General features: G+C 41.6%; 2 protein-coding genes across 3 annotated transcripts; one reads left to right on the forward strand and one right to left on the reverse strand.

The window, feature by feature from the left end:
* Window positions 1-1,472: 1,472 nt before the first annotated feature.
* On the reverse strand, window positions 1,473-3,144 carry LOC6532794 (CTD nuclear envelope phosphatase 1 homolog). Its single transcript, XM_002093496.4, has 2 exons — window positions 2,955-3,144; window positions 1,473-2,894 (listed from the first exon to the last, which is right to left on the reverse strand). Exons 1-2 carry the CDS (start codon window positions 3,008-3,010, stop codon window positions 2,144-2,146), a joined length of 807 nt encoding a protein of 268 aa, XP_002093532.2. The 5' UTR covers window positions 3,011-3,144; the 3' UTR covers window positions 1,473-2,143.
* Window positions 3,145-6,972: 3,828 nt separating this feature from the next.
* LOC26535606 lies at window positions 6,973-10,385 on the forward strand. Of its 2 annotated transcripts, none has more exons than XM_039374262.2 (2): window positions 6,973-7,140; window positions 7,222-10,385. In XM_039374262.2, the coding sequence occupies exon 2, from the start codon at window positions 7,576-7,578 to the stop codon at window positions 7,795-7,797; it is 222 nt and encodes a 73-aa protein (XP_039230196.1). In that variant the 5' UTR covers window positions 6,973-7,140; window positions 7,222-7,575; the 3' UTR covers window positions 7,798-10,385. The 2 variants fall into 2 exon arrangements, with proteins under 2 accessions (XP_039230196.1, XP_015049611.1); XM_015194125.3 differs by having other exon boundaries at window positions 7,259-10,385.
* Window positions 10,386-15,858: the final 5,473 nt, after the last annotated feature.

Raw genomic sequence — 15,858 nt, forward strand, 5'->3', positions numbered from 1 at the left:
ACAAAAGTTCGAGGTCAGTTATAAAAATAAAATTAAATGCCCTCGCTGCTGAGCCTCAGTGAGCTCTTGGATGGGATTGGAATTGGAATTGGATTGGATTGGGTTTTGTTTTACATTAATTTCTGTTTGAATGCGACAAAATGGGTTTCTTTGTCTTTGGCAGCCTTTGGCTGGGCAGGATCGGGATAATGGGGTTGCAGCACACCGCACGCAACTACTGCTCCTGCTCCTGTTTCTGCTCCTGTTTGCCTGGACCGCCATGGGACTGGGCACAAAGGGTATTGTTCGGGGACATTGCGGGTCACTCGAGTGGAAGTAGGCCACTGGAGTTCTGTGTAACTTGAGCACCGTCCGATCGGGATAGCCGATGCAATTGTGTAATGTGAGCCGCGGCAGGGCAATGACTCCGTTTCCAAGGATAATGAAGGAACTTGGTCGCAGAGCAGGAAATCAATCCTTTGCCATCTGCGTGCAAACAGAATTTTCATTCAAATAATAGAATAGTTGTTGGTAAGGAAATTCCTTATGAAAGTATATTTATTATCAAAGTGCTGAGAATTCAAAATGTTTTTAATAACATAAAATAGTTTTTGGTGACCCCGATCTAGTAGAGAAATGGTAACCCAGACGCAGCGTTTAAAAGCAAAGATTTCTGCGAAATATATCGATAAGCTACATTTCTACAGATGCATAAGAAATGTGGCAGCCGAAAAGGTAAGCTGTCCAAAGAATCAATGTCCATTGATATACAGAGCTTCTAAGCCCGTCTAACCAAGATATTGTTTTTGGCCAAGAGACCAGGGTCCAGACAGTCGCTGACCGGTGGAATGCTGTTGAACTTAATTTCGGCTGGCCGTACCGCAATGAAATGAAATTTCGATCATTTCCAGGGAATTCATGCCACAGATTTCGGTGCGGCGCGGCGCGATGGTCGCGGCCATGGCCGATCCTCAAAACAGACCAAAGCCGAAAAACCAGGGCCAAACTAGTTGGACGAGCTGCCCTCCACTCCGCACTCGAGTGTCCCAAGGATCCCAGACGCAGGTTCATTAACTTGTTTGCCCCGCCGCGCGGTGGCTGCCTCACTTTTTTACTTTTTTCCTTTTTTTTTTTTTATTTGGGGCCGCCGACGTCTTGCTCTTCAGCATCCACCAAACACATTCAAGATTCGAGCATCCAGTAACCAGCATTCAGCATCCGCGACGAGACAATAATGATCTTCGCTGGAAACGCGAGCCCCTTCACCGCCACAGTGCCCCCCATTCCCCCCTCTTCCGCCAGCAAAACAGATCCTCCTCGCCGGTGGTGATGATGGTGACTTAATTGCCGCACCCAAATGGCTGAGCTGGACTAGGGATTAGCACGAAAAGCATTCGATTCCCGAGAGCCACATTGCTGGTTCTCCTGGGTACAAAGTCAAGTGAAAATACTTGCCTAGGCGTAAGGTGCAGGAAATGAAGCGATTACAGTGATAAAAGCCCAAAATTAATCTATTTAACTATATAAGAATATTTTTGTGTAAGCTCTTGTGTCTTTCAGAACTAAAAATGTTAATGGATAAGCACATAAATAATTTATCTCAGTGTTTTTGCTTTCTTTGAGCAAAACCAGTTTCAGTTTCAACCCAGATCGAAATGCAGATGGTAGAACGGGCCAAGCCCTATGATCCTTGTGACATTTGCTCATTTTTCACTGTCGCAACTCGCTTGCCGATAAAGTGGAGCACATTGTACTAGCCTCTGATTAATATGAGTTGTGGCCTGATATCGCCAGCAGCCTTGGCCGAAGTCGTTTGCTCAGTGAATCACTTGGCCTTCCACTCTTTTTAGTATGACTAAGCAGACCCTTGACTTGGCATGACTAAGCCGAAGACGTTACTACACCTTACGGCTATAACTGCATTCTTGAATCACTTTTTGCTTAATTACTCTTCCTACATTCGAAGGATTCCAAATACTCTCGTTTAATAGCAATCCATGAGCCATAGAAATTTCCGCTTTAAAGATACTTTCAGAAAGTAAATTTAGAAAAATCCCGATCACATATTGACCTTTGCTCAATGTGCAAAATGATAAGCCAGTGATTCAGTGCTCTCAAAAATTTAACAAATAAATAGAATATACAAAAACAAATAAGCAACATATCACTGAGCAACACTCTCGAGAATTGTGCTAAAAAACTCGAAGCGAGTGCAGCGTTTGAGCACAGATCGCACATCCTTCATGAATCGCAGGGCGTCCAGAAAGGGCAGCAAATTGATGAGCTCTTCATCTCGACTGCCAATCTCATAGGACTTGATGAGAATAGCGTTGCCCGCATTGAAACTGCACTCCGTGCTCGAGTTGTCCAGCAGCAAGACATTGGCCAAGTCCGGCGAAGCCAGCAGTACGCTCTTGGCCCGCGTTCCATACACTTCAATGCAATCCTGTCGGTAGAGGCGACTATTCAGGATGCCGCGTCCTCTGTCCAGAAAGTCCAGGATCGGAGAGGCATATATCTCGGCTCCGGCTGTGAAGACCGTGAGATCGTACCACTTTGAAACGCGATCGAGGAAATGATCCAAATAGGGCCGTTTGTACACATAGATTGTGGCTTCATAGGCCGGCAAGTAGAACTTAAAGTCGTGCGCAATTCTCGGCTTATTCTTGGGCTTTTTGCCAGTCTTCTTCAGCCACGACGTGATCATGGTCTCATCCATGTCCAGGACAAGTGTCTTCCGTGCCACGAGATTCAGTCGGCTCTTTGAGACCGGCGAGAGGCAATCCTCCTTGGGATAAATGATGGGAGTGTACTCCACGTACATCTTGTACACATTCGCCAGGAAGAGCCACAATCGAGGAATCACCAGGCAGGCCACGCCTATCACCAGACCCAATGTGGCCAAGCCAAAGAAGCTACATGGATGTGGTCGTGAAATGTGGATTTTAAGTGCTGCTTCTGTGGGTGCTACTTACTAAATTATAATGTAATCACTTTTAAGCGGCATCGTTAGATATTCAAACTTGTGCATTTAAAACTAAGTGTAATATAAAAGTGTAAGGAAAACACAAAGATGTATTTACCGACACTAAAATTTCAAGAACTAGAAACGGATAAAAACGAGAAACAATTATTGTTGAGAGTTTGATTGTTGAATGAGCCCCACCCTCCTTTCCTTGACAACAGAGTCGAAGTCGCTTGCTACCTGATAAAACACTGAAAACACAGGGTACAGAAAGTCGATATCATACCTCTAATAATAATGTTATAAAAGTAACGATATTGATGTAAACCTGCTGAATAAATCCCTGAGAAATGAAAATGAAATCCCAACAGAAGTGAAGTCCTAGGTGATTTATAAAATAACAATATCCTGCAATCTAGTTTGTTTTAACGATCAAGTAGACCCCGAAAATTGCGTATACGATATGGGGAGCGGCGCACACAAAGTGAGATTAAGAATACCATTAATCAATTTGGCTGCGACGTATATAATTTTCTTTCCGTGCGGGTGTTATTAATCAACTCATTGTCGATAGCATATAATTTTCTGGCCGTGTGGATATTCGAAGAACTCGTCTGCAGTTCCTGCAGTTCCACTTACAGTGGGTGTTAAACGATCGGCAGTGCGTGCGTGTGTGGGGGAGTAGCGATATAAACAGCCATGAAATGCACTGCCAGCGCTGACGCACAAAGACGAGGATCGGGAATGGGAATGGGGTATATATGCTATATATGTTATATGAAGAAGCAGCAGCAGCAACAGCAGCACTGGCGGAAGTTCGCCGGCGATGTCACTCGTGTAAAATATGGCACTGGCCTTGGGAGCAGCACGCACAATGTGACTGCGCCGTCAAGACGATTAACAACAGCAAAAGCAAGGAACATCGAGATCAGCCAGATCAGCCAGAGCTGGTAGAAATAAAAATAATATAATAAAAACTGCTGCAACTGCAACTCAACTGTGCAACTGTGGCCATGAAGCCGGCGGCGTTATCCAGAAGGCGAAGGAGCAGCACCATATTGTGCCCATCTGGACCTTGCCTGCACGCGATTGGGATGGAGTGCGCACGAAATGAATTTTAATTAAATATAGCGATAATTTCAAGTTGAAAAATATTTAGTTATTCTTGACCTTATAATGCATTATCATTATAAATCGATTAATTGAAATCTTTTAAAATGTGGCAGGAAGTTATGCTATATGTTATATATTATATATCGTTGCCTACTTTTAGAAACCTTCTACTTTTCTACAAAGTATATTTAATTAAATTTAAAGCTTATTTGTGGTTATATTGATTTTTTGAGAATGTATACAACACAATGAAATCTTCCATGACAAGGTCCACCCCAGTGGATGATCCCACTCATTAGGTTTCTTCCTCGGCAGAAAAGAGTTTCCGAGTTTCAGAGATCCCGAGCCTTGCGTTTTTGCGGTTGACTGTGGCGTCTGCTGGGTGTCAACATTTAGCCGCATGTTGTGCGGCTGCCACAACTGCAGTTTCCCCAATTCCCGTTTAAAAAAAAAATAAAAAACCCCGACAAACAAAAGGGTGAAATTAACTTCTGAGTCGAGGACGAGCAGTGTTTAGCACCCGCATCCAGGCACATGTGCTGTTCATCTTGACGTGCGACATTCTCGTACAGTCGCCGAGTCAATCAGACCGGAAAATATGCAGAAATTCCACTGGCATTTGTCATGTTGCATGGCGATTTTGCCATTTCTATGGCAAAATAATTGAATATTCTGAATGATTTCAATCGCTTGAAATAAATAAATGCCCTAGAAAAACGGATTATGGAATCCAAGTCATTGCCCTGTTCAAAATGCATTGTTTTCGAAGGCATTCCTTTCGTTACTTTCCTTGAAACTTTGTACTTCAAGTATATTTTAAAATTGCAATTTAACGATTGCAATTTTATGGCTGAAATTAGCGGCAAGTGGGGCCATTTTCGGCGCGGTGTATGGTTATCACAGCGCTTATCTCACTTCGCGACTGTCGGAACCTGTAAACGCGATTTTGTCAGCCAGGTTTTTGGGCTGCCAACACTTGACGTGTGTTAAATTAGCATTAAACAATAATTTTGTGCTGCTAAGCTCTGTTGTTTGTTGTTGCTGTTGTTACTGTTGTGGTGAATGCAAAATAAATTGCGCATAAAGTTTAATCACTTTGACTTTGCACAACACACTCACACACACACACACGCTTGCAATGCCGAAAAAAAAACGCACAACAAAAGATTCTTTACACACACACACAGATACGCAGATACACAGATACAAATACTGAATACAATATCGGCAGCAACGGCGCAAACAAAAACAACAACAACACACGCGCCCAGTGGACAGTGCAAAATAAGTATAAAAATAAATAAAAAAAAGTTTAAAAAAAAGAAGAAATAAATAAAAAATACACAAGGCGAAGGCGACGATGGCAGCAAGCAGAGCGAGCGGGATGCAAATAGAGTCAACAACCTCCAGTGCATTACTCACTTTTAAAGACCGTGTGTGTCCTTCAACAAAAACTTTATCTCTGTCCCTCACTCACTCGCTCTCTCTTTCCCTCTCCCGCTCTTACTTGCCGAAGTGATTCGTATTTTACTTTTTATAATTAAACAATTTTGCAGCGGCACTCCCCCAGCGCCCCCATTTCGTACTCCCCCCCACCATCGCCGTTTTCCGGACAAACAGAACCCGAAAAAGTGAGCTCGCTGCACGTAGAGAAATCAGATCATAGTTCAAGGATAGAAATGCCTCTTCTTAAGGGAACCAATTGAAGTCTTTCGTTTGTCGGAACCTAATTAAATGATTAACTAGTATCTTAATCCCAGAAATAGTTAATTATATTCTTTATTAGTCAAATTAAACCTTTCCTTATATTAAAGCATATATTTACCATCGCATATTACAACGATTTTTCTCAAAGTGCCATTGTTTTCGATCTCCACAGTCTTGTTCTTGTTGTCGGAGCTTTGCACAAGTGTGCAGAAGACAGTCTTCTATCTCCACTTTATCGATGGGGCTTCGGAAAGTTTGTCGATTCCGCTGCTGCGCATTTCGGCGAGATGCGAGATGAATAAACTGTTGTGCGCTTGCGTGACCTGTTCGCCATCTCAGTTGCTCCTCCTGCGCTCCTCTTGCCCTCTTCATCCCACTACTTCCCTCTTCTTCCGCCACCCCACGCAAGCGAAAGAGACGGAACGATTGCCACATCCGCCCTGCATGTTTGTGCGCGTTTTTTTTTTGTGCGGCTAATGTCATTGACTGCAATTTGTTAGCAAAGTATTTCGACTGATAAACAAAATCTACACGATGCCAACGAACCCGGCTCTCTAAGATCGCCTACCGAAAGCCAAAACAACCCGAAATTGCAATTTGCGCCCCCCCAATTGTAGAGCAACTAAGTGGGCGTGTGCAACAGAGATAGCAATCGCGCTCACTGAGGAGCAGGGAATTCTAACGGGGGTTCTGAGGAACGCGAATTCTTCAGCATCGCATGCATGCAACTTATACTTAGGATATCTTATATTAGTATAATATTGTAGTATAACTTAGATTAGTATCTTATCATTAGAGTAGATCCTTTAACTATATATTTATAAATATATAACTTTTACTACTGATCTGCTATAACTTTCATAACCCCTTCCAGAAGTGCTTCTCTTTATGCGCCTCTGCACATGAGCACAGGTTGGCAGTGCCATAAACAAAGAATTCCTTTTGTTTGTTGATTCGATTTTTGTTCTTTTTGCGCTCGTTTTATTTCTTTGCAAATTGTATTTTTATTTTTAAATAAACAAGCCGAGTTCAATGCATTCGCCACAATAAGAACATATAACAAATACGGCACGAAAAGCACTCGACAACCGAGAAAAGGCGCAAAAAACAGGAACGTCGACTGATATACATGGCGTATAATTAACGGCTGCGCGTGTATGGAGAGTTCAAGTTAATTTATCAATTCTTTCTTTTTCGGGACCCAACAATACTTGCATTTAAGTAGGCGGAGTGCTGGGGCAAGGCATAATTTCGACGATGGGCACATAGCATAGCATATATATATAGAATCAATCAACTGATTAATTGCAGCTGTGCAATGCTGAAGTTTTTGCCTCAGCTTGATGTTTGGTGACATAGTTACTCGTTTAATTATGGTAAGTAATAAGGGTTATAAATAATTGGAAACCCCAGCTTTTGCAACCTCTTGCGTGTATTATATCACGATTATTTAGCAGCAGCTTCATTATTATTGATAAAAACAATCCCTTTAAGTGCGAACAGCTATGTTTTGCGCTCATCTGGCGCATTCATCAGATGGTGCCATGTTTCCTCGGAGAAGAAGGCATTGAATGTCAGTGTGGTGCTCGGATTACACTAAAGTCGGTCAATAACTTCGGGGACACAAACACCCAGCACAAAGCGTTTAAGTGACCACAAGTGATCAAGATGTTCCTCCTCCTCTTCTGGTTTACCCCCATCCGAAGTGATCTTAAGTTTTGGGATGCCATGCTAGTTCAGTTGACCGGTTTAATGGCTCGAACTTAATTTGCGCCCTCCAGGAGAGAGGAAAGTGGCCAGCAAAAAGTTGCATGCCAAAAAATATGCGAAACAACCAGGCAGACAACACCCAACGGCAAAAACTCGGCCTGGAGAGAAAGAGGCAGCGGCAGCGACGCGTCTGGGGGCTTACAGTTGCGGTCGCAATGCTAGTGGCGCTTCGACAGAGAGTATACCCAATTAAAACACCAGAACAAATTATTTCGAAAAATATATTGTTGCATACTTTTAGAAACTTGTATTTGAGTTCTTAAAACCGGTTTACTCCCTACTGCAAATTTGATACGAAAAGCGGGGATATTGGGTATACAATAAATCTATTACATAAACTATTAATGGTATATAGTAAATAATAAGCAACCCAATAAGTATATACGATCTTGACCGTCATTGTGGAATGAGGGGATCTGCGTCAGTGTGCGTGCGCGTGTGTATGTGCGTTGGGAGCGGGGCGGGTGGAGTGGGCGGGGCAGGCTGCAGGAAGAGCTCGCAGCGTGTGCGTGTGTGTGTGTGTGAGTGGGTCGCCAAAACAGACAAAAAACGAGGAGTGCATACGAGCAGAAGTGCTGCCGCTGCCCCAAAAGAACGATGCTCGCACCGAAAGTAACTCATATTCGCGACTGTGACTGTGTCTGTGTCTGTGGCTGTGACTGCGAGAGTGTGTGCGTGTGCGGCGACGGATCAGGCAAATATATAAAGCGGCGATCGGGCGATGCAAACTGCTCATTCCGCCGCCGTTCGTTCCGTTCGCTTTACTTTTCGTACTTTTCTCGCATATTAAAAAGTCAAACAAAATAATAAAATGAAGCGATCGCACACATACTCACGCACATATGCATATGTACGAGTACATATACATATACATATATATATGTTTAAATACATATATATATATATATGCACGCAATGGCCGCCATTGACGTCGACTGCGCTGCCGACTGCGCTGCCGAGAGTATAAAAGCATAAAATCACTTCGTACTCGGGTTTATTAAAACCAAAACTGTGCAAGTGTCAAGATCGTTTGGCAGCAGCAAAAAATAAAAGAAGATAATTAAGAAATAGCCAAGGACCCATGCAAAATAATCGCAATACCAAAAAGTTCTAGTGAAATTCACAATTCTGACTTGCAAAGTGAAAGTTTGGCCATTAAAAGCACGATAAAAATTCACAACAGCACGATCAAAAATAGTATCAAGCAATTAGAGCAGAAAAAGCAACACAAAAATTAAAAAAAAACAGGAACGCGACGCGCCCGCAAAAAGCGAAAAAAAAAGAAAATCGAAAGTGTTCTACTGACATGGATTACTTTGTGCCCCCCAAACTACAAACACAACAAAAAGAGCAGAGAAACTAGCACTAGTTTTTTCTATTCAGACTTTCGGAGAGTGAGAAGAATCGGAGAGAAGCGAAGAGAGCAGAAGGCCGGTCCGAAATAGAAAGCAATACACTGAAAAATCTATTTAACTGGTATATAGGAAAGCTAATCTCTGGAAATATCTAGATAGGGTGCAATGACATTTTTAGATAGCGTAGATAGCGTCAAGGTTAAGAAACCAATTTTGCGAGCTTTACTCGAAAGCCAGAAATGTTTCGAGAAAGAGTTTTCTGAAACTTCTGAAGGATTTCATCTAAGTCTTAACAATTTTACATTTTCTGATAGGTAAGCATAGAAGTGAAACTTATAAATGAAATTAAATAGAAATTCCTATTTATAAAAACACAACAAAATTTAGATTTTAGCTTATTTAAAAAGTTTCTTTCTACTTAGACTAGGTCTAACCACCCCCACATTCTCACCGTGTAGATAGCGATCTCTTCTATTTCGAGGTGTACGTGCACTTGGCCACACGCTCTCCATTCTCCACTCTCCATTCTTTGCTCTCGCTTCTCCGCGCACTAATCCGCGCTCTTTTGGCTAGAAGAGCGGCGGAGCAGCAATTCTAATTCGCATTCTCGCCGCCTCGCTTTGAACTTGAACTTTAAATGCACAAACCATAATCATGTCTGTATGCTTGTTGTTGCTGCCCGCTGAGGGCGTGCTCTCTTGGCAAACATTGGCTAGCTCTACGGATTGCTATATACTGTATATATAGGCAGCGCAATCAGTTGCGAGGCGGCACTCGTTCCATTTGGGCGCTCGACAAACGCCGGCTGATCAGTTTTCGACTGGCCTGCAATTAATTCGGCTCTTGACGAGCCCCAAAAGTGAAAGTCGCGAGTGAAAGACGTGGCAGTTTTATATTAAACGTAAAATACGAAAACGGCCAGCAGATCAAACATGAATAGAGTACGCAAAACACGAAATGCGAAATCCGAAATGCGGCGGCAACAAGTTAATAAATTAAGACGGCAAACGAAAAAAATCCAGATTCCGAGCAATGCAAAGAAAGTGGCACAAGCGCCTTGCTTTCATCGTTAAAAATTCGACAAAAAAATATACGAATAAAAAGGAAATGAAAGAAATGCAATCGTTCTATATCCGTTATATCAGTTTCCTTATAAATCTAGCCTCTACTAGGCTTTGTCTGTGCATACGAAAGCCGATCAGACATAGCCTATAAGAGGTTAGGTGTACCAAGGTGAAAAATCAGCGAAAACGGAATCGATTACAGTTTTGGGGCTCGCGAAAGGAGGAGGAGGACGCGACTGCCTGATAAGCACGATCCCTCCAGCATTTCCCCCCCAAATCAATAATAATACTTTCCACCTATGTATCTACCCCCTTTCAGCTGGTTTCATTTTGGATTCCCCCATTTGGACTGGCTATTTTTGCCTGGCCTGCGTTATTTATTAGTTTATAAACCATAAATGTATACTTGAATAAAAAGGCGTTTTCTCTTGATTTTTGTTGAGTGTGCGTTTTCATGGGACTCATTGACCGATTATTGCGAGTCGGTTTGGCGACTTGGATTTGGATATGTTGATTTTACTTTATTCTCGGGTTTGGTCGGCCACACAAGGCGGATTGGATTTCAGTTGATTATCGCACTCGAAGGCGCCAGTCGCCAAAACAGCTGGTAATTTTCCAATAAACGAATGCCTAGAAAATTCAGCTGCGTCGTCATGAAAATTCTAGATGGAGTCCCCCACAAAGACATTTTTCACATTTTGGAAAGATGACTAGGTTTATCTATAAATACAATTTAAATGCAGAAAAATAGGCGACGTCTTTTAAATTTTGTGCACAATCCTTGAAATTTGCATTACTCATAAAAATAAGATTCCAAATTCCATGACATTTATTCAAAATAAATGTAAAAAACACTCAATAACTCATTACGAGTTATCTACTGCCAAAACATCCAAATGTATTTTGATGAGGCGACCAAAATAAAAAATATTTTTAAATTCAAAAAGAGATCGCAACGGTTGCACTGCTTGAAAAAGCTTAAAGAGCTTTTCTAACCTACATCAGCACACGATCATTTATCGAACTGCTTTACGAATTTAAGTTAAGTCTATGTAAAATACCTTGCGTAGACAGCTTAACTTTACATGGGAAAGAAATTTTTTTTAGATAAATAAATAATAAATAAAATAAATAAATAAAAAAAGTGTACCTTTAATTTGCACAGTGTTATAATAAACTTTGACTATATTAAGATAAAATTAAAAATAATTGTTGACCACTTTGTTAATAATGTGTTGAATGCTGAACAAATTAAGGTACCAATGTGTATGGTCTGAATGAAAAATGTTTTATATATAATATTTTAATAGTGATTATTCTGTAGGTCCAAGAATAAGCTTTAAAGCTTCTCAAGTCTTGCTGTGCTGCAATTAATACTTCATGAAGTTTCTGCAGATGGCTCATGATTCGTGGAACTTCAATGGGTCGTTTGCGAACTGGAAGTTGAGCTAACTCCCACATTGGTAATTCATGGGCTTCTGTTGCCTTGGTTTATCTGCACAGGCTGCACATAAAACACGTTCGGAATGACCGAAAATGCGTATCAGACAGACAGTCTACCATTTCGGTGGATTTCTCACACATAAAATTCGAGTTGAAATCGAAGACATTAACCAAAGGAAAACGGATTGCAGCGCAGCATCGTTCATGTCTTCCCTAATGGCTTGTACATGGCACTTGAGCACTCTGCCGTGCCGTATTTATGGCCTGCACTCTACCATTTGCTTTTTGACTGTGCACAGAAAAAAAACTAAATGGGTAAAACAAATATGTTACTATACAAGTTCTCTCAAAATTAAATTACTTTTTGGTGCATGCAACTTAGTAAGGCATAGATCCAAAGAATCCATAAGCAAAAAACATCTAAACATTACTAGAAATTTCTAAGCCTCTCAGTGTTTATATCCTTACGATTCTAAAGACTTCTGTGACTGTTTATTTTGCTCAATAATGTTGTGAAATTCTTTAATGAACAAGAAGAAATATTGTTAAGTGTGATTTTACTATTTTCCAGCTGCCGGCTGCGCACGCGGCTTATGCAATGTGCAATGTGAGGCTCATCATCATGGGTCTAGCCCGAGTACACGGGCTAACATTTAACCCACATCCAGCTGATGGGTATTCCTGGTCCATTGGCCGCGGGGAATGACCTTCCCCCATCCACGGAGCCAGCTTCTTCCGCGGAATGTCTTCGAATGTGTTCGAATTTGTCGGAGTTAATTGAGTGACACGCCCACCGCGACCAGCGAACAGACAAAACAAATGATTGCAGTTAATTAAATTTAAGCAAAAGCCCTGCGAGCAGCAACAAACGGCAGAAACAGCGTTACCAATTCATTGCAGTAATAAATTGACCCACTTTCGAATCTGCAACCTGACCCAACTACATGGCAAATGTAGAAAAACAACAAGCACAAAATGTATATATAAAAAAACATACACAAAGCCCAAAACAAACTTGGCTGTAAAATCGACAAGCGCCAAACAACAACAAACAACCAGCCAGAGCAGCCAGCAAACCAGCAAAACAAACTCAACACTTTAGTGCAACAGTTTAGTGTCAGGCAAAACGAATGACTTAAGAAACGAACGCGACCGCCCGACGACAGTCGCCCCACTCGCTCACCCTTCATCCCGCTTCCTCTCACCCCCCTCCACCTCGCCCTCTTCCTCACCCCGCTGAGGCCGTCTGCACGTGATCCGCCGATCAGTGATGGCCACTATTGTTAACCAAAATGTGGTTGGCAAAATTTGCATATAAGTTACCGTAATTGTATCGAAAATTAGCGGATTTTTCGCATTAAGTTTGATATTGTTTCTTTTCAGCTGTGATTTTATTCAAATGGTCATTTATATATTTCCTTTATAATTATATATTTTCCTTTGCTTTTGTTTTCCTCTACTGTTTAGAATTATTGTACATAAGTTTAACTTGTCTTCTGTGGCTTAATTGTGGTTGAAGAGCATACTTAAATTTGATTAAATTTATTGCAAATTTCCTTAGTGGCCTAAGTAAGTAGAATGTCGTAATCTAAGTGCTAATGCTAAAAGCATTTTTTTGTAGACGTAAATTTCCTTGTAAATAGCTGGCACCTGCTGAAGTGGAACAATTTTCACGATTTTCGCTTTAAAACGGCCAAATTCGCCACTCTGTTTACCCGGCCAACACACACACACACACACACCACATTGCACATGTGAGTGTGTGTGCTCTTCTCGAAGCCAAGAAAATTAGTCTGAATTGGAATTCGAGTGGCGCGCAGTAGCCAAGAGGGCGGACTCGGTTGCAGTCAGCGCCAATTCAACTTCAACTTTGAGCGCCAATTGTTCGCCATCAGCCAAGGTACCCCAGAAAATGGGGGGGAATTGAGTAATTGACTTCATTGGCTGCTGCAGCGCTTTTTTTTTCCTGTGGCTTGGAGCTGCTTAGGTAAATTGCAATGCTCTGCAGACAGATTAGTTGCGGAAACGGTGATGATTGGGCAAGTGCAGACAGAATTATTTGGGCGGTTTTGGTGCCTGGGAAAGGGAGAAGGCGCTTAACGGATTGTGGGTGGAATGTTGGAGAATGGATATGTAATTAAATTGGGTTTATTTCTTGTCACTGCAGAAATCGTATCACAAATAAACTAGTTACTACTCATCTACTTAAGAAGTTAATTCCCAAGTTGCATACTCTTAACTCAAATAATTAATTGATTTAGAGACTTAAGAGCGTAGATCGTAGATAGGATTGCATATGACAATAATATGTTATAAATACGAAATTAGCAACAAAATTATAGAGCTAATAGAGTTATAAATACCCTATGATGCTAATCCCCCGTAACTGATCGCAGTGCACTGGAAAGCCGTCTTGAGGGGCTTACTATGTGATGGATTCTGGGGTGCCAGCAAGCAATCTCTTGGCCACCAGCCACTTGTCCAGCTCAGTGCAGTTCAGTTGGTTGCCAGTGAGGCGGTCAGTTGGATTTCATGCTCTAGATAATAACATGCAGTTGGTGCCAGTGCTTTGAATGCAAACTTTTGGGCTGCTTGGCAGCAAAAAAAGGCGAATAAAATCACATACACACAGTTACTCATATATATGCACAAAATATAAATTAAAACTTGATATTTTATTGACTTTCAACATTGGACGGGTTATTACCCGTCGAATGGAATCTACACGATTTAATTTACCGAGTGGATTTGAAAAGCAATTCAAATGCGAGTCAGCCAGTAATCCAGCGGCGATAAAAACCCAACTTCCATTGTCTGCAAGGTGTTAAATATTTGTTGTATAATCCGCTCCACAAAAATGAGCAAAAACTGTGTTGGGGTATACAACTTAAAAATCGATTAACATCAGCGTAATTATGGACATAATTTTTGGCGATCAAGTGTGGCAACAACAAAATACCCCGTGAATGAAAGCGGTAAATGTCAAGAAATTAGCGCAAATATATATATATATGTATATATACAAACAATATATGTATGTACATCTGTGGATATATCAATTTTGAATGTGAAAATGCTTAAATACCAGTGACCAAGTGCAACCTTGAACTTGAAATGAAATCATTTAGGGACTTAACTTTCACTTTTTCAGGCTGCTTAAGACCGGCTTCTGATCTTCCGAAGGGTTTTCAGACATATTTGCATTATCTTTTGTTTTCATTGGGGGAAGGCAAACCGGGTAAGACCAGACATGTGTCTTTTGCTGCGATCGCGGTGCGTGTTGGCCACAGCTGACAAGGTCAACACCTTTCCTTTCCTTTTCGGGTTTCACTGGCGATCGCATATGGGAAATGTGCCAACTTGTGTTGCGGAGCACTCGACTTTAATTGACCAAGTGCAGCCGGTAAGAGATACGATATACGCCCTGCTAGTTGCCACTTGTTAATTAAAATATTTGAAGTAATTACATAAGCAAAGTCTGCTAATTACCAGGCAATCGAGAAATCTACGCAGCCAGCCGACGCCAATAGAATGACAAATGTCGGCCAATAAGCGCCAATAAGATAATCAATCAACTAGTCTACGCAGTCTATTATTAGATCTCTTAGGTATTTGTCAATTTGTATTCAAATACACACTCATAAAGATACATTCCTTGTTCCCCCCGTTAAAGTGTGTTATTAAGATACTAATTTCCGAGGCATGTCTTTAAAACTCCATCAAGTGAGGCCATTTGAAAAGTTCTTTATAAGTGATTCACACCTGAGCCATTAAAGGCGATCACCAACTAATGGCTACTTAAAGTGTAATCTTAAAAATATATTTCAAAGCATTTTACAGTATTGAATTAACTTCTGTATTCGATTTAATCACCTCTGTTGCCCTTGAACTACAATAAAAATCCCAGAGCTGCCAGTGCCGTCACATTAATCTCGCTCCATCAGCCAAGTTGTATACATACATCTGGCTGATAGTCCATCAAGTGGGTGCTCAATAAGTCATTTAATTAGCTAATCAATCAGTCATCCAGTTCGTGAATTGTGCTCTTTGGGGGGAGCCTTTGCTTTCGTGTGGATCGGGATAGAGATATGTTTATAACTTGCGAGCTGATCGCAATCAATAGCTTCAATTTGACCGCGGCTGCCGTTGCGCCTTTAATTAATCCAGTTTTTATGGAGTGTCTTGGCTAAATTAGTTTGACATTTAAGCCCAGGCAGTTTGGCATCAAAACGGCCGGTGGGTCGGTGTCGGAGTCGGAGTCCGGTGTTTGATTCCGTGTCGGCTGTGGATCCACCGGCGGCCATAAATTCGTTGTTCGCGCTCATCATAAATTGCCTTTTAGAGCCAAAAGACCAACGGCAAATGTGAAAAGAGCACTCTGTGTGCGATGCGATGCGATGCCTTTGGCATTCAAATGACCAGACTCTCTGGCTTGGCCAAAAACCCCCAAATACTCGGGGGC

This window comes from Drosophila yakuba, chromosome 3L (assembly GCF_016746365.2).
Source record: "Drosophila yakuba strain Tai18E2 chromosome 3L, Prin_Dyak_Tai18E2_2.1, whole genome shotgun sequence".
Lineage (NCBI taxonomy): Eukaryota > Metazoa > Arthropoda > Insecta > Diptera > Drosophilidae > Drosophila > Drosophila yakuba.

Bases quoted from the DNA above. Each gene is read 5' to 3' on its own strand.
- LOC6532794 (XM_002093496.4), bottom strand. From the start codon at position 3,010: ATGCACAAGTTTGAATATCTAACGATGCCGCTTAAAAGTGATTACATT. The intron at 2,895-2,954 runs GTAAGTAGCACC...ACATCCATGTAG, and splicing joins AGTGATTACATTATAATTTA to CTTCTTTGGCTTGGCCACAT.
- LOC26535606 (XM_039374262.2), top strand. From the start codon at position 7,576: ATGCCAAAAAATATGCGAAACAACCAGGCAGACAACACCCAACGGCAA.